General features: G+C 33.1%; 1 protein-coding gene across 1 annotated transcript; it reads right to left on the reverse strand.

The window, feature by feature from the left end:
* Positions 1 to 2,522: 2,522 nt before the first annotated feature.
* On the reverse strand, positions 2,523 to 13,336 carry LOC120352433 (protein purity of essence-like). Its single transcript, XM_039432886.1, has 3 exons — positions 13,197 to 13,336; positions 5,464 to 5,561; positions 2,523 to 3,376 (listed from the first exon to the last, which is right to left on the reverse strand). The coding sequence occupies exons 1-3, from the start codon at positions 13,313 to 13,315 to the stop codon at positions 3,321 to 3,323; spliced, it is 273 nt and encodes a 90-aa protein (XP_039288820.1). The 5' UTR covers positions 13,316 to 13,336; the 3' UTR covers positions 2,523 to 3,320.
* Positions 13,337 to 19,017: the final 5,681 nt, after the last annotated feature.

A 19,017-nucleotide genomic window follows, 5' to 3' on the forward strand; every position in this document is an offset into this window, starting at 1 on the left:
CGACATTGAAGAGAGCTTTGACCTGGATTTTGATCATTCAGCTGTATTCATTTTTTTGATGATTTTGATCATTCAGCTGTTCACACTTGGTGAACGAATAATAAAGAAAGAAGACAGGCCAATGTTAGTCAACAGAACAGATTGGGAAGCTTTTAAAGTGGATTTAGAGAATGAAATCAACTTGAATATTCCACTTAGAACAGTTGAGCAGCTAAATGAAGCCGCAGAAAATGTCATATGGCAAATCCAGAAATCAGCCTCGAATAACACCAGACAATATACCAGGAAAACAAAAGGATGCAATTACACTCTGGAGATTCGACAACTTGTTTTAGAAAAACGAAGGGCAAGAAGAAAATGGCAACAAACTAGTGATCCTGCTGACAAAAATATCTTGAATAAAAAACACAACAATTGAGAAGAGAGATAAGGAAACTGTCTGAGGAATCCATTAATAACTACCTTCAACATTTGACAGCTGATGCCACTACAGATTATTCATTATGGAAAGCAACAAAAAGAATTAAGCGACCAATATTACAATCCCCTCCAATAAGAAAACCAGATGGCACTTGGGCAAGAAATAACAGATAAAAGGCAGATATATTTGCTAATAATCTAGAAGAAATCTTTCAAACAACATTTAATCTGAAATTGATCCTGAAGAAAATATAATAGATATGATTTAGATACAGAGATTGATCTAGTTTCTATAAATGAGGTTCAAGAAGAAATAAAATATACTCTGAATACCAAAGAAGCAACTGGATTTGATCTGATTACAGGTGAAATCTTGAAGAAACTTCCAAGGAAAGGTATTGTCATGCTAACATACTTATTCAATGCATCACTCCCATTACAGCATTTTCCTACATTTGGAAGGTGGCAGAAGTCATTATGTTGCAAAAGCCTGGGAAATATCCTCAAGAAGCAAAATCATACCGCCCAATATCTCTTCTAGTTTCAATGCTTTTTTAGAAGAGATTGACTCCCATCATAAGTAGCAGGAATCTGATACCAGCCCATCAATTTGGTTTCAGGCAGAAGCACTCAACCCTGGACCAAGTACATAGAATCACCATGTAATAGAGAATTCATTGGAGAAAAAAACGATATGCTCAGCAATCTTCCTTGATGTGGCACAGGCATTTGACGAAGTGTGGCATGAAGGACTGATCAATAAACTTCATAAAATTCTTCCCACTCAACTTGTAAAACTTTTAAAATAATACATCACCAACAGATTATTCAGAGTAAAACAGGGTGACGACGTCTCCGAATTGAAGGAAATAAGGGTGGAGTTCCACAAGGTAGTGTTCTTGGACCCAGTTCTTTAAGTGCTGTACACAAGCGATCACCCTGAATTGGATGTAGTGACAATTATTGCTACTTTTGCTGATGATACTGCAATACTGGCGAAGGGGAAACAGTACAAGAAACAGCCACAAAACTACAGAATGCTAGTAACAAATTCAGTGACTGGACCAAAAAATGGAGAATTCGATTGTATGAGATGAAGTCTATTCATATCAACTTCACAAACAAAAATATCAATGATACGATTCGAATAAATCTGAATGGGAATGTAGTTCCACACAGCAAAATATCTTGGAATGACTCTTGACGCCAAGTTGAAATGGAAAGAGCAATTCAAGATGAAAAGGAGCAAGCTAGGACTCAAATACAGTAAAATCTATTGGCTGTTGGGACGTCCATCACAACTCTCATTGGACAATAAATTATTGATATACAAACAAATTCTAAAATCTGTCTGGACGTATGGAATTCAGCTTTGGGGCTGCTCTAGAACTTCTAACATCAATCAGATTCAAACATTTCAAAACAAAGTACTGCAGAACATGGTGAATGCGCCCTGGTACATAAGGAAGGCGATTGGCAGCCCATCATGAGTCACGTCTTCATCAACACGACAACACCGAAGTCATTCAACAGCTAGACAACACAGAACTCTCAAGGAGGTTGAAGAGAACGAAGCCCTTCGAGTTGATGTAGTGCTAGTGAAGCGAAAAAAGTATATTAAATAAATGTGTAGTGAAATAATTTAAAGTAGTGAAATTATAGATTAGAACTGTAGGCTTCACTGGAAGACTTTAGCAATAAATTAATTTAGGATAAGAAATAACAGAACAAAATTAATGGTTAGTTCTAGTGACCAGTTTTAATAGAAATTATAAAAAATTAGAATGTACATGAAAATTAAAAATAAAAGTATACTTTTTAACATATTTTTATTTTTTAAAACATGTTTCAAGTTTACTTGAAGTTGAAGCATCTTGTGTAAAATTAAATCTATGTTAAATAGATTTATTTATTTTGGCATAAGTCGTGAAAAACGCATATTAGAACAAAGCCAATGATATACTGAATATATTGAAAAAAAATCCAATGGAAAATTCGAAACGGTTTATGATCTGGAAAGAAAACGGAGTTAGCACTTAACAACCCATAACTCGCTTATTAGACCACTTAAAAATTTCAGTTACCACTTTTTCTCACTCTTATAATGATCTTGACAATTAAATTGAAAAAGATTATCCAATTTGAATAAAAAAGGTATAATCGAACAGCCTTAACACAGTTAAAATTTGGAAGACATTTGTGCAAGCGTGCTATAGTGACTTAAATCAGAATCAAACAATAAAAACCAAATAATATTAAATATAATTTTTCTTCAAAGCCACAAAGCATTTGTTCAAATAGGCTACTATCAACATAGATTGAATACAAATAGTTATTAACTTTTTCTAATCAGACTTATTTTAAAAACACAGTAAGTGAAGGGTCTAAAGATTCTATTCATAATTTATTATTATCATCAACAACATGGAATACAAAAGACTAAGGCCCAGTTACATAAGAGCCGGTTGAATTTTAATCGTGATTAATTTCAGAAGAACCAATCAGAGAAGGCTTTTTTAAAAAAGGGCTTCTCTGATTGGTTCTCGTGGAAGTAATCACGTTTAAAAATGTAACCAGCTTTTATTATTACTTACTTCATACTAACTTGAAAAAAAAACTTCTCTCCTTAGTCATGACCGGAAATCTGGATAGACTGTGTCGTGTCTGGAAGTGGATCTGACTTGGTCCTTGTCTTAGTATTGACATATATGTCAGAAATAAAACACTTATTCACGTTTTTCACTTGGTCAAACATATAAAACATTAAGAAAATAAAATTTTACAAATTTTATCAAGATGGCCTTGCCCGTAAAAGCATCACATTTGTCAAAGCATCACAAGTTCAGATGGTGTTTCTGTTGGCCTCAAATATTCCTCCACAGAGTAAAATTGTGACTCCATCAGGTAACCAGTTCTTGATTCGTGCCCGGAAGCTCCTGACGTCGAGACTCCTCACCTTATCAGGTAGAGCGTTATCACAAAATAACGATCATTATAAATTGGTGACTGTTTGATTATTAAAACTAATAATCAATAAATCATCATTCTATTTGCTATTGATCAATCTCAGCCACATTTTACATTAATATAATCAATAAATCATCACTCTTTGAGCCTGTTTTTGCTCACTCACTGTCTTTTAAATACTCGTATAGTCCAGTCAATGAAAGATTATAGAGGGAAAAGTTTGAAACACAATTTTTGACCCCGCAGCTCTTTTAAGGAGAGTAAGGGGGTAAACATATCAAAAGTCCTCACTCCTACCCCCTGTGCAAAGGTGGTGGGGGTTGGTTTGAAAGTGTCATATTTTGTTTTTGTTTTATCTCGATAAATATGCGCCTTTCGGAAATTTTTGTTGAACACATAATTAAAGCTCACAATATTTAGCTTACAAGTTTCATTTCCAACATTTTTCCATATCTCTCATAGTTTTCTAGATATGAGCTCTCGAAGGTATCACATTTTGAAGAAAACCTCTTCCGGCTCAGATTTTTTTATCTTTTTGGCTTTATAACCTTTTAACGATTGATTGGAAAAATCCGTGCTAATCATGAGCTCATAGAGCTCATCTATGGTCTCATTATTTTACGCATCTCACTACGATTGTTGCAGCCGTTAAGGTGTTGAGTGTAATATCTTCAGTTCAACAACAATAGATCAATATTGACAGGGAAATTGGGATGGAATTTTTGGAACACAATATTTGACTTCGCAGCTTTGTTTGAACTAGTTAGAATGTGAACAAAAGTCCTCATCACTACCCCTTAAGCTTAAGGGATAAGGGTGGTTTAAAAGTTGCATTTTTGCTTTTCTGGCTGACACGAATGTAACTGGGAAACAATGCATTTCAGCGACATGGCTAACTAAAGCTAGAAAAATTTCCTACAAGTTTTGTACAGTAGAGTTTTGTCATATCTTATTTAGTTTTCGAGATATTCACTTTTAAAAGTGTTGAATTTTTGAAAGGACAGTTTTTCTTCCAACATTTTGCAATTTCAGGGCTTATTACTCAACAGCAATTCATAGAAAAAATAAGTACTAAACGTTGAATTGTAGAGCATTCAATTCTCTTCAATTTAATGTATTATTTCATCATTTTATGCTTTTCAATTATAGCAGCTTTAGTGTTGAGTGTGGTAGGAGTGAGGACTTTTGATATGTTTACCCCTTACTATCCTTAAATGGACTGCGAGGTCAAAAATTGGGTTCCAAACTTTTCCCTCTATACCTTTTTTGAGCATTCGCTGCCTGGACTAGTATCTTATTACAAATTAAGTGAGCCTTAATGACTCTTGAAAGGTTGTGAGCTGTGGAATTATTTTCTTTTTGATGTTGAATTAAACTGGAGTATGCTCTTGTTTCAGTTAAGCCTATTTTGCATTATTTTATAATTTCTAATTTTTGAATTTATTATCTACTCTAATCTATATTTAGCGGTTCAACTATTTTTGTGCGGAGAAATTGAATAAAATCATGCAATGAAAGTTAGATTACACTCAATACTTTGTTGACTTTGTTTACCGGTACCTGATTTACAGGCATTAGTAAGTAAAATAAGAAATTAGTATTGGTAAGTGAAAAAATCTGATTAAACTTGTAAGACATGAAAGTAGCATGATGCAATTGAATGATTTGGAAAATTTTATTGAGTGCTCATTTCTCCTTCCACCTTTCATGAAAATTATCAGTCTATGAACTTCAAATTACTGTTTTCTTTGAACCTATTACAATTTATAAGTTATTCATCTTTATATTTCTTACATAAAAATGTTGTATAACAGGTGATTGAGACCTTGTGTAATAAAAAACGTCTTTTTCGGTTATTTTAGATGGAAGAAATCATAAATTTTCTCAAGTTCTCATAAATTCCCGGGAATTTATGAATTTTGGGAATATTTCCCTTAAATTCCCTGGGAATATTTACTTGATCTTAAATTCCCGGGAATTTTACATCACTACTTGAGCATCATTTTAATAGTTTAATAAGTGATCTATTTGACAGGAGATATTGTGATAAAATCAGGATTGATTTAATGACCATACCTGATGTAGCACTGGAGCTGATGTAATCAGCTGCAAGCGCCGCGAATGAAGAATAGAAAGATTCGTAGGCTTCATCATGTTGCAGCAGGTCTTGTTCGCTGCAAAAAAACAACAAGAGTTTAGAAACCAAGCTTTACGGATGTCTAAAAAATGTATAAAAACAGGCAGAAGTTTATCAAGCAGTCACGTGTACTAGATCTGGATAACAGATAGAGAAGTGGCACAATCATTTCTGGATCAACCGTGGAAAATATTGAAAATAAATCGGAAATGGGCACCAGCATGAATATCACCGCTCAGGAGTAAATTTCTAATTAGGATTACATTTGTCACGTAAGCGCAGTTAGCTTTCTTCCATCTCCGTCTGCCACTGAATAAAACAACTAGGGATCAACTCGATGAGCAGGCTACATCAGTAACTAATCTTATACGTAGATATTACTCGATCAGAACTTTCCAAACTTCAATTAACTTACGATATTATTTCATTAGTTCAAATAGACTAAATTCAAGAGAGACTAATTTCAAGTCCATCACATATTGAAGGGACATAACATATTCAAGAGAGACTAATTTCAAGTCCATCACATATTGAAGAGGTTTTATTGTTGACAAGCAAGTCGAAAAACAGGACGCAAAAAATTCAATGATCGAATGAATTGTAGTCGTTCAATTAAATACGTCATTACTTGGAATACGTGAGTACTGTACATGAGATATATGAATCACTACTTCAATGAGTCATTCTAATCCATATATTTTTCTCTTTAGTCTCTTTGTTATCTAATTCAAGATTATTGCATAATTATTATGGTAAAATGTCATGACTAGGCTTTTACTAAAATTGTTTAATGTATTTCTGCATGTTTGTAAAGATCAAACATTAGAATATGAGCAATTAGGAGTTATTTCTAAATCATGCATGACTATGTATAAAAGTTTTTTACTTTTCCATCCATAAAATATCTGTTGATCTACTGTTTAGATCTTGTAATAAAATAATAATGGAATAGGCCTATAGCTTTCTCTTTTCAAAAAATCTGGTGTGGCGCACTCACACAACTTTCCTTGCCGTTATGAAAATTTATCACCTGACGCTAGTGTACACGCGCATCTCAAGTCTACTATTCGAAGATCTGCCAGCTGGTGACAGGACAATAACGCTGGAGACACACGAAGTCTGCTATCTCTTCATAGTGAATGAATTAATAGAATCAACAGTTGCCAACAGTTTGCATTATTGAATAAACACATTTTATCGAATTTCGAGCTTATTTCCAATTTTAGGTGAAAATGTCACTGAACATTAATTGCAAAGATTTTTATGCTCAATCTTTTCCCACTTAATTTTTTTTGTTTAAATTGTATCTGAATCCTCATAATTGGGAATCTAAAATCACACTTTGCATTGATGGGGCGGAGCTCCTGGAATTTTTACAGATATGGGACTTGTGGCAGTTGATAGAACTTATCAATGACTATTTTAGGTATAAATTTGATCGAAATCGTTGGAGCCGTTTTCGAGAAAATCGCGAAAAACCCTGTTTTTGATAACATTTTTGCCATTTTAGTCGCCATCTTGAATTGGATTTGTTCGAAATTGTTCGTGTCGGATCCTTATAGGGGAAGGACCTTAAGTTCCAAATTTCAAGTCATTTCGTTAATTGGGAGATGAGATATCGTGTACACAGAAGCACATACACTCATACACACACACACACAACACACACACACACAGACACACACACACACACACACACACACACACACACACACACACACACACACACACACACACACACACACACACACACCAATACCCAAAAACCACTTTTTTGGACTCAGGGGACCTTAAAACGTATAGAAATATTTAGAAATAGGGGTACCTTATTTTTTTCGGAAAGCAATACTTTCCTTACCTATGGTAATAGGGCAAGGAAAGTAAAAATGTCTTATAAAATCATAAACTTACCAAGTTTTTAAATTAAATTAGAATACAAAAATGAAGTGTACGCTGAATCATATGTTTTGTTAATCTATTCAAGTGAATATTGTTCATAATGTTGTTATTAGTTTTAGAAATAAAACTATAAAAGACGTTACTGTATGTCTTGTTATTGATAACTATTTCAAGTTCCAAACTTGTTAATAAAACATGAAAATTTCAATTTGTGAGAATGTTCCATAAAGGGACAAAGAATAAAGAAATATTTTTTCTATTCTCATTTGAATTATTCTAAATCTTGATAAATCGGTTATATAGATAATTATTTAGATGTGTATTTTATGCCAGTAATATTTTTTCATTTTATTTAGAATGGACACACATTGTTGATTGAAAAGACTAATCCTATCCCTTCCTTATACATTAAGGTGTGATCATATTGAATGCGTATATCTGCAAGTGCACGTTGAGTCATGCATATATGTGAACAAAATTTGAATAGTACCATTAAAATACGTTGTGACTTGCATGTAGCTTCTCATTGCTGACTGAACGCAACAAGCAAATGTAAGCGTTCAATGTGATTGTTCATATTAGCCCAGTCAATAAAGATTTTTTCGATCCGAAAATTAAATAAAAGCTGAATCTTTTACCATCGATAGAACCCTCCCAGAGGGTCATTCTCCCAAAAGTCCCAAGAAATCCCCTTGGAGCTTTCCCCCCTAGCCCCCCTCAAAGTTGAAAAATGCAGGTAATCACGGAAAATCAATTATCTCTGTACCCATTGATCGGAAACAGTTCTATTATATGCCATTCGATTCGTTACATTATGGACTACAATATTAGTTATATTCATTTCTTCAATAAAATTAACAGTTTTCTTGATAAAATAATATATATGTAAAAATTTAGGGGGCTTGCGATTTGATTTTTTTGTTTTCTTCGATTCACTTCAAAGCAAGTAGTTTTAAAGAAAAATGAGCCGAATAATTAATGTAGCCACTCTCATTGCAAATCCATTGATGTATATTGTTATGTATTTGCGATTCGATTCGACGCCGTGGAAGGGGAAACAGTCGACGCGGAACGGCGCGGCTGACTCTCTTAGCCATAGTAAACAGCAAACTGGATATCAATTATCTCTTTAACCATTAATCGGAAAAAAATCTATCATATGTCATTCGATTCGTTAAATTAAGGACTACAATATTAGTCGGATTCATTTCCTCAATAAATCGAACAGTTTACTTGATAAAATAATAAAATGTGAAAATTTAGGGGTTTTTCGATTTGATTTTTGTTTTCTCAGATTAACTTCGAAGCAAGTAATTTTAAAGAACAATGTGACGAATAATTATTGTAACCACATTCATTGCGAATCCATTGATGTATATTGTTATGTATTTGCGATTCAAGTTGACGCTATGGAAGGGGAAACAGCCGACGCGGCTGACTCCCTTCACCATAGTAAACAGAATAATACTGCTGTCTATTGTTAATTAATAATTTCGTCTATTGTTTTGACATGCTCTGTATATAGATTTTCACTTTTCAATATTCTAAAAAAACATTACAATTTTCTTGATTTAACCATGCTCATGATAAAAATCAGGATTTCGTTGTTTGCTCACAGAATTTATTATATTAATTTGAAGTGTGCCTTCTCCATACGAGTCAGAGGTAACACAATTTGATAACTCTAGTTACAGATATTGATGTTTTTCAACGAAGTTTCATGATAATTATATTATGTGTCCGACTCCTTCATCTTAAAATAAGGATTTTGTGAAAAATGAAGATTCAAAATTTCTTTTCATAGCTTTTCTTGTGTTTTATCTTGTTTCATCACTCTTTATAATTTAAACACTCGATAATGGAATGAATATCATCAGATCACGTGAACAAAAAAAATAATAATAAAAGGGTGTGCCTACCTGAGATACTATATATGATAACACTGTACTCCTGATAAGTTGAAAATTTTCAAGTTGAAAGTAGATTAATTTGTTGCATATTCGGTTCAAATATTAACAAATGTTACCAAATATTACCAATATTATCACATATAGTGAGAACGAATTACTCTGAAGCTTTCTATTCTCACGGAACATGAAGAGGCAATACCAAGCCACAATCGCAGTTCCGTTCAAATCATTATTATCAGAGCTTTCAAATTGATGCTATGTAACTATGGATGTTATCCCCATCTCACAATTTCCCTATGTATCCTTATCCTGATTCAGAATTAAGTAGTTGATCTCTATAATCACAAAAATCAATGTACAGTACCTATAAAAAATAGTAAAAATAACAAAATTTCTAGTAATAATGCAACTTTTTCCAGGTACGAATTTCAAGGCTCATAAAATGACTTTTTCTCATTCACAGGCAGAAATTCCAATGATCATCATAATAGTAATTCAATGAAAATTGTTTGTATTGTACATTGTTCGACGTAATATCAGCTACATCTTTAAGGTAATCAACGTACCTATCTAGATTATCATGTTTATGAATGAAAGCGAGACTGTGATAGAAGATTAGTCAAACTGAAATATAAACATTATATACAATGCATACTTCTGATCAACTATAATATTATTACAAAATGATAGTATCAAGCCGAAATGAATTGAGCAACTGAATTTCAAAGTTACTATCCACTGTTCAAATCGCACTGTGATTTCCTTTTACTTCCAAATGGATTGAATTGCCTCACTCTTCAACGTAACAATTTATTATTGTAAAAAAAACAGTGGAATGTGAACGTCATCCAAATAGCATTTGAATTTCAATTTTCAGATCATGAAATTCATAAAAAACTAATTCTTGAGAGAATAGTGATGAATTGCAAACAGTGCAAGTAACATTGATACAAAGCGATACAATGAAAAACATAGATTAATTTAATACTGGACTTATCAAATTTATATTATTTATAAAGCTTATAAAATGTAAACCAACATTTTAAATTTTCTCTACTGGAGCAAAACATTGATAGAAAATAAAGGAGAGCCCATTATAAGCACAATATACTTGTGTACTAGAATTCACTTGAACCAACTCATCACTTCAACCCTTCAATGATCACAATGAACTAGAATGGTATAAAAACCATGAAATTGATAATCAGGTACAATTTTCAAATAGCTTCACCCAACTGAATCTGTGAATGCTAAGTCATAAGAAATCATGTTCAATAGATTTAATTTGAATGCTTCAAATAGAAAATGATCTATTCTTTTGGTGCCCTAATCAAAATCAATTTCAATCTACATTAATCGACATAAAGAAAAGCTTCTGTCAACCTCGTGTAATGAATGACAAGATACGAGTGGAGGTGGAAAATCGATATGTTAACAAAAATAATAGAAGATGATGAATCATCTTTCAATTAATCTTATACGGTAGGGTACTTTGTGGTTAAATGTGAAACACTTTCATGATTTTCCTACCTTTTATGCATGCTTACTCTTCCTTAATTTGTATGTTTGCATGGCTTTCATCTTTAAAATCTACTGAATTTTCATTTTGGACTGTCTAAATAATGTAAATTCAACTAGTAAGAACGGAAGATAAGCTACTGTACAGAGAGAATCATAGTAAGTTTCAACTCAACAAGCCCAATGTATAATTTTTTTGTGCCTCAGCCGTCATATATATTTGGCTCAACTGAAGGTATATTATCAACCTGGCTTGGAGAATATTAACTGTAGAAAACAGCAAACACTGCACGCTATGATTTTTCAGGAAATTGCCACTGTTAACACTATTGTAATCTATGATTTATCTCAGTTTTTGACATTCATAACTTATGATAAATTTTAGCATAGAATTATGATCATACACACATATTTTAAATATGTATTATATTATGTAATAGTATGAATATTTTATCGGTTGCAAACAATATCTTTGTCTGTCATAGAATGCATGATTTAGCATATATATATATATATATATATATATATATATATATATATATATATATATAACAACAAAATGATTTTAGAGAATTTATAGAATTAAAATGTGAAAAATTAGTTTCATCACATGTCTAAACAATAGACAAAATTGATTGTTTCGAGCGCCATAGTGTGAATAAGATGCAACTTAGAAAGCAGTAGTCCTACTACTGTATTTTACTGTTTACTATGGTGAAGAGAGTCAGCCACGCCGTACCGCGTCAACTGTTTCCCCTTCCACAGCGTCAAATCGAATCGCAAATAAATAACAATATACATCAATGGATTCGCAATGAATGTGGCTACATTAATTATTTGTCTGATTTTCTTTAGATTATTTGCTTGAAAGTTAATCGGAGAAAACAAAAATCAAATCGAAAAACCCCTAAAATTCACATATATATTATCTTATCAAGGAAACTGATTTATTGAGGAAATGAATACAACTAATATTCTAGTCCATAATGTAACGAATCGAATGACATATGATAGATTTTTTCCGATTAATGGTTACAGAGATAATTGATTTCCAGTTTGCTGTTTACTATGGCTAAGAGCCGTTCCGCGTCGACTGTTTCTCCTTCCACGGCGTCAAATCGAATCGCAAATACATAACAATATACATCAATGGATTTTCAATGACAGTGGCTACATTAATTATTCGGCTCATTTTTCTTTAAAACTACTTGCTTTGAAGTGAATCGAAGAAAACAAAAAAATCAAATTACAAACCCCCTAAATTTTTACATATATATTTTTTTATCAAGAAAACTGTTAATTTTATTCGAAAAATGAATGAAACTAATATTGTAGTCCTTAATGTAACGAATCGAATGGCATATAATAGAACTGTTTCCGATCAATGGGTACAGAGATAATTGATTTCCCGTGTTTACCTGCATTTTTCATGTTTTAGGGGGCTGGGGCGGAAAGCTCCAAGGGGATTTCTTGGGACTTTTGGGAGAATTACCCTCTGGGAGGGTTCTATCGATGGTGGGAAATTCAGCTTTTATTTAATTTTCGGATCGAAACTGCTTTTTTGGACCTTCATTGGCTGTGCTATATTGCTCTTATTCAGATTTTGTTTCCCATCAGCACGCTTGGTCATGCATAACCAAGCTTGCACTTGAACATAATAAGCATTCAAGTGATTACACCCTTATTCGTTAAAAAGCATTAAAATGTTGTATGACATTTATATTAGAATAGATTAAAGTAGGTAAGCACGGTTAGGGAATGGAAGTTGAAAAATTTTTAATTTTAAGATAATGGCCTGATTTTTGGCCTACAAATTTTTGTATATAGAAAGGAACAAAATATTATACTTATAAGATTGAAGATTTAATTATACTGCCGTACTTGGAATGAAAGTTGCAACAATTTATGAAAGTCAATTGTTTTATGATGAACAATAATCTTAATTTATAAACTGACGAGCTAGTTTATTGTGTTAGTACATTGTATTAGAACAAACTGAACATTAATAGAATTCACTTAAAATTTACAATAAGACTATTAAACCAGAACGATTCCTGTTCATTTGACTGGTTTATTTTAAAGTTAAACTTATTAGCTTATTGATAAAAAATTGAAGAGCATGAACCAAATGCAATACAGTAATGTAAAATAAGCTGTACATAGAGTTGAAAGTTAACAGTAAAAAGAACTAAATAGTAAAATATGTAGGATATTAACAAATTAAATAGCTTAAATAAAAATATGATCGGCCTAGTTGAGTCAAATGTAGCCTGCATAGCATACGTCATATACATGGTGTATTGTTATGTAAATAAGAAGATTCAAGTACTTTAATTGAATCATACCTTTTTATTATTGCCTTAGCAAGTTCTATTACATCGTTTTTGTTGAATGAGCCGTAAGAAGCAGCTAGAATTGGTTTTACAATAGATCCCCATTCGACACCACTACTATCGGCAGCCATTTTTCCAACTTTTCTGTCTGAACTGAAAATGAAAACTGAAAAGTCAAGCACAAAACACAGATGATTAGAACATCATTGATAAAAAATTTATAGAGGACTCAATCATGAGTCATGGAAAAAAACAAAATGGATTACATGAATTGAATTTATTGTAGTATATTGTTGAAGAAATTACATATTTTTATATTATTCAATTTCCATATAATTTCTATTATTCTGTCAAATATCCCTAGGACTGCTTCTCAGCGCAGAATGACTTTACTCATTTTTGCAAAGTTGATTGCTCGAAACAAGAGAAGACATTTCATCAAATCTCTTAAAATAGTACTTTGAGTAATAATGTGATTACTTTGAGTAATAACTGACCGAGCGAAGTGAGGTCTAAGATTCAATTCGACGGTTTGGCATTTCTCTTAATGTTTAAATATTTAAATGTTGCGCATTTATGGCGAAACAGAGTAATAGATTTTCATGAAATTTGACAGGTATGTTCCTTTTTAAATTGCGCGTCAACGTATATACAAGGTTTTTGGAAATTTTGCATCTCAAGGATAATATAAAAGGAAAAAGGAGCCTCCAATATTAGAGTAAAAATCAGACTATAGAATTATTCATTATAAATCAGCTGACAAGTGATTTCACAGATGTGTGGAGAAGCCAGTCTATTACTGTATTTGTATAAGGTCGATAGTTTCAATCAAAGACCTTGAAGAGGTATGCATCTTTAAGCTGGGTTTACACCAAAGTTATTAACATTATGTTAATAACTCAATCCTTATAGATTCTATTAGATTGAACGGAAGTTGACAAACAAACATCTTCATCATGTGTATGATAAGTTATGTTCAATCTAATATAATCTATAAGGATTGAGTTATTGACATTTTGTTAATAACTTTGGTTTAATCGCAGCTTTAAGGTCTTTCGTTTCAATATTCTGTTTTGCAGTCATGGTATTATAATGCATGCCCATTAGTATCAATATTCTCACATTCGAAAAAACTTATTTAATAGGTGATTGAAAATAAACAAATGAACTAAATAATGCTGGAGAAATTATAATATTCTTGATTGTAAAGAAATATTTTTCATCAGATAGAAAGATTATCACGGAACTGGATGAATTATATCATATGGAATACAAATTCAAAAGTGAACTGAGTCTGTTAACATTTAAAACAAGTGACATCAGGTACTTGTGGATGAGAATACTGCGTGAGGTCTACACAGAACTACTAGTGTGATTTAAAAATAATATTTTAGCTGATTGACTATTGAATTGGATGGAATCACTTTTGAACTGTAATATCAATGTTATAACTAATGCTATAACAAATCCAATCAATGGTGAGATTCATGTTATAAAGTCAGTAGACATGATAAAATTTCAGAGTTGCCAATTTTTACATAGTTCCACTACCTTCTATGAATTATGGTCATGTTATATCTAATGTAATAATGAGATTAGATTCCTGCTATCCTTAAATATGTATATTATTGTAATAAAAACTAGTGAGCTTCTGGCTGGAGAACTCGCTTAAAATGCATCTGATACAGTTGTTTCACACTTCTAGGTATTTATCCCTTTTATAGAGATTTTTCAAGCCCAAAGGGAAAATATATCAATCATCACAAGATATCTCTCAGTCATCAAGCCACATCCAATTTTGAGCAGCACCCAGTACATGTTGTGCTCTCTCACATGACTGAGTACAACAAGGAAGTCTGGACTAGGAAAGGTGACATCCACAGGCACAATGCCACAATACTCGCCCAGCAGCTGATCTTGAGGCCTCCCATACGAGGTTGAGTAGCACTTGAATAAATGAATATTTTATTGGTCATAAATATTACAATAATACATAGACCATTGTCAGGCAACTTAAAACAATGAAAAGTTTACAACAAAACTTAAAGCTATTAGAAATAACTCCAGTCAACCTCAAAATATTCGTCTACACTCTACAGTGTACAAGCACTTAGCAAGTAATAATTCTTTCAAAACCCGCTTGAAATTATTGAGTGGCAGCTGCTTTAAAGGGTCGGGAGTATGATTATATAACTTAACTGACATATAAATTACATTTTTCTGTGTTTTTGTGTGTGAGTACTGCTGAACCTTCAGTTTATGACTGTTTATTGTATTAAAGTTGTGAAAGGTATTGTTATTAAATTACAATGTACATAACATAATAAATATGAGACATAATTATAATGATGGTACAGTTAATATCCGAAGGTTGACAAAAAGCGGCTTACAGTGTGTTTTAGATGGCATATTGGAAATTATTATTACACCTTTTTTTGGAAGATGAAGATTGATTTGGCTTTCACACTATTCCCCCAAAGAATTATACCATACATTAAAAGACTTTGGATGTGTGCAAAATAAACATTCAGTGAAACAGAAGAATTAACAGTTGCACTGATTCTTCATAACATGTACATGCCCTTGGCCAACCTGCCCAATATATAATCTAGGTGAGCATTCCATGACAAACATTGGTCTAAGTGGAGACCCAAAAAATCAAGGGGAGGCTCATTTAAATTCCTATTGAAACTGAAATTGATGTCAGTGGTTTCATTTTTATTGAGAGATAGATTGTTTGCGGCACACAAATCATTAATGACTGTGTTACTCCATTCAAGTTCTAAATCTAGATCAGGCTTGGAGGTGCAGTTAATTTTCAATCCCAAGTCATCTGCAAACAATTAGCCATCATTGTTTATGCTATCAATATTAATTGGAAGATTATTGATATAAATGTTGAAGAGTATGGGTCCCAGAATTGAGCCTTGAGGCATTCCACATTCAACTAATCAACCATTGGACAAGACACCATCCTTACAGACAAACTGGTTTCCTTCTCTCAAATAAGACAACATGAGTTGTACAGCATTTTGGGAAAAGCCATAGAAAATGAGTTTTTTTTTTTGAATGTGATGCTGCACAGTATCAAAGGCTTTCGAAAAGTCATAAGATCTAAAGCCTACAGAATCAGATGTTGAATACATCTTACAATATTAATCAGCAGCCATTTGGTTATTCAACAAGTTGCCTGAAGAAGTGACATTTACCACGTGGTTACTTAGCACAGTGAAGCAGATGATAAACTACAGGCAACTCTATTCATTTGTCAAAATTGAGGATGAGCCCCTTTTTTAAAGAAGTTCTTCTTCCACAACTAGCCAAAATGGCAAATAACCAGCATTTGTTTGTGACACTATCCATCTGGAATCTCCAGTCTTCAACAAAGAATGACAACAAGTATCAAGAATACAGAAAGCAAATGCAGGAGAGCTGGCTGCTTACCTGCTGAATATGCTGACTTCTCCAGCTGCGTTTAAAGTTCAAGACAAACCACAGCTACGCTGGATCCTGAGGGTCATTAAGTTTTTGTGACAAGCTGCAGATGATCATTTGGATTCTCATTCAGGTGGTATTGATTGGCAAAAAACCACAAAATAGTGGATTGAGGATAGGCACAGAGGAGAATTCCTTCTATTTTGTGGGATAGGGGAAGAGGAGAAACGCCGACAGCGCGCTTGTGGTAAAGATGTGTAATCCTCATGGGGAAACAAAGGCTGAGCGGATATTATTTGAAGGTAAAAATACTTCACTTGCAATGCAATTATTTTAAAAATTATTCGACTGGGAAGGAAATGAGAATACCTTGAACTTCAAAGAAGATTAAGTGATACTAGTTGCAATAAAGAATATTATAATACTGCATTTAATAAATCATAATATCCATTGATTTCCCGGATGAAGTGGATTTCTTTAGGTTTTACTGTTGAAATGATTGAGTGAATAATTCTGTTATTTTAATTACTTAGATACTTGTTGATTGACATAGCAATATTGCCAAGATTTTTTATGGAGTGTTATACATGGAATTACAAGATTTTCTATGTTTGGAACGATGTTCTATCATGTATTACCATACATTGTTTCAGACATCCTAACCTAAAACAGGTTACCCTGTTTTAGTGTTTCTCGTTGGACCGTATTTATTGATCCACATGTACCTTTGAATGAATTATATTTATGGCAATGATGATATACCATATTAAAGCAGTTTATAATATAATTATAGGCAAAATGAACCAACAGCAACATTTCATAGCAGTAGGTCCAAGATCAGGCCATAGAATTATTGTCTTCATGATATGCTATAATATACTACACCTTGTATGTTTGGATTGAATTATTTATAATATTTCATTTGAATAATCATAAAACATGTATGGAGTTGTCACTTTCTCTTTAACAGACAATTGGAATTCTATAGAGGAATAATGCTTATTAGTGGGCTATCTCACATGAAATCAAACCCGATTAATAAAACTTATCCTATAACCTTCCACCTCCTTCCTTTCAACAATATTGAATACATTACCACATTCTCAAATGTTTTTATTTCTCTGAAATGAGAGTCTCGCATTCAATAATCACATTTTGTGTGATTAAAATTAGTTTTATTCACTACTGTTCTATCTCTGCCATTGTAAACAAGGATGGGGACTCCCTAGGTGTATTTCATATTTTGACCACCAGAGACTGCATTAGTCGAATCTTCAGCCAAATCTGTTACCCTATACTCTGCAGATGCCTCAAAACCCACTCAAGTTCAGCACATAATGTCAGTGAAGATGCATTACATATAAAAATCAGAGAGGAAATGTGCTCATCAAGGTCATACACCATGACTTGGAATAGTATAGACCCCAGAAAAAATATCTGAAGAACATCAAAAGTAACCTTTGACAAATTCACGCTTTTATGGGCAAGGTCATCTTCATAAAAGTTGAAAACATTTACTTTCTGAATGTTTCATATGTTTGACCAAGTGAAAAACGTGAATAAGTGTTTTATTTCTGACATGGGCTAACTTACATGTCAATACTAAGACAAGGACCAAGTCAGGTCCACTCCCAGACACAACACAGTCAATCTAGATTTCTGGTCATGACTAAGGAGAGAAGTACAGTATAAAGTAGGTCTACATATCATCAAGGGAGACTAGCTGAGTCCTGCCTGTAAAAAATGAGCCCAAGATGGAAAGGGCTGATCCCTTAGACAATAGAAACTCTGCTTTATGAGTAGATGCCATGATCAACACAGTTGAAGGCTCCACTCAGATCACGTCACAGACACTCACAATCCTTGAGTATTACTTACCCTGTTGATCTCCCAACCCAGATGAGTTGGGAATTTTGTTTTGAAGGTAACAATAATAATAATGGTTTTGTTCATAACATAGACATGCCGTCAGGGCATGTCCATAAGGGAACCTGTCAAGAGAAATAAAACCAAAAGCAAGTCTGCAGATGGACAGTCAGGAACAGAAAAGTAAAAGTTGTACAGATATACACACAAAACCAAGATCAACCAAGCAGCAGGCAAGTGCACTATTGAGAAAAGTAGCTACCGTTATTACAGTTGCTGTGTCACATTAAAAAAATCCTTTAAGGAGTAGAAGGGATTCTCCTACGAACATCTTCAGTTTTCTCCTCAAGATTGCTTCAGGTAGACTTATGGCAGAAACAGGCAGCTTGTTGAAGATCTTGACTGGCTGGTAGGCCAAGCTGCTCTGAGTCCTTCCAAATCTACATAAGGGAGGTTCAGCTTGTGCCTGTTCCTGGAGTCATGCTGATGAAAGTCTCCTCTGATAAGCTAGGCATTCAGTCCCCGAGAAGCA

Source organism: Nilaparvata lugens, chromosome 7 (genome assembly GCF_014356525.2).
Source record: "Nilaparvata lugens isolate BPH chromosome 7, ASM1435652v1, whole genome shotgun sequence".
NCBI lineage: Eukaryota > Metazoa > Arthropoda > Insecta > Hemiptera > Delphacidae > Nilaparvata > Nilaparvata lugens.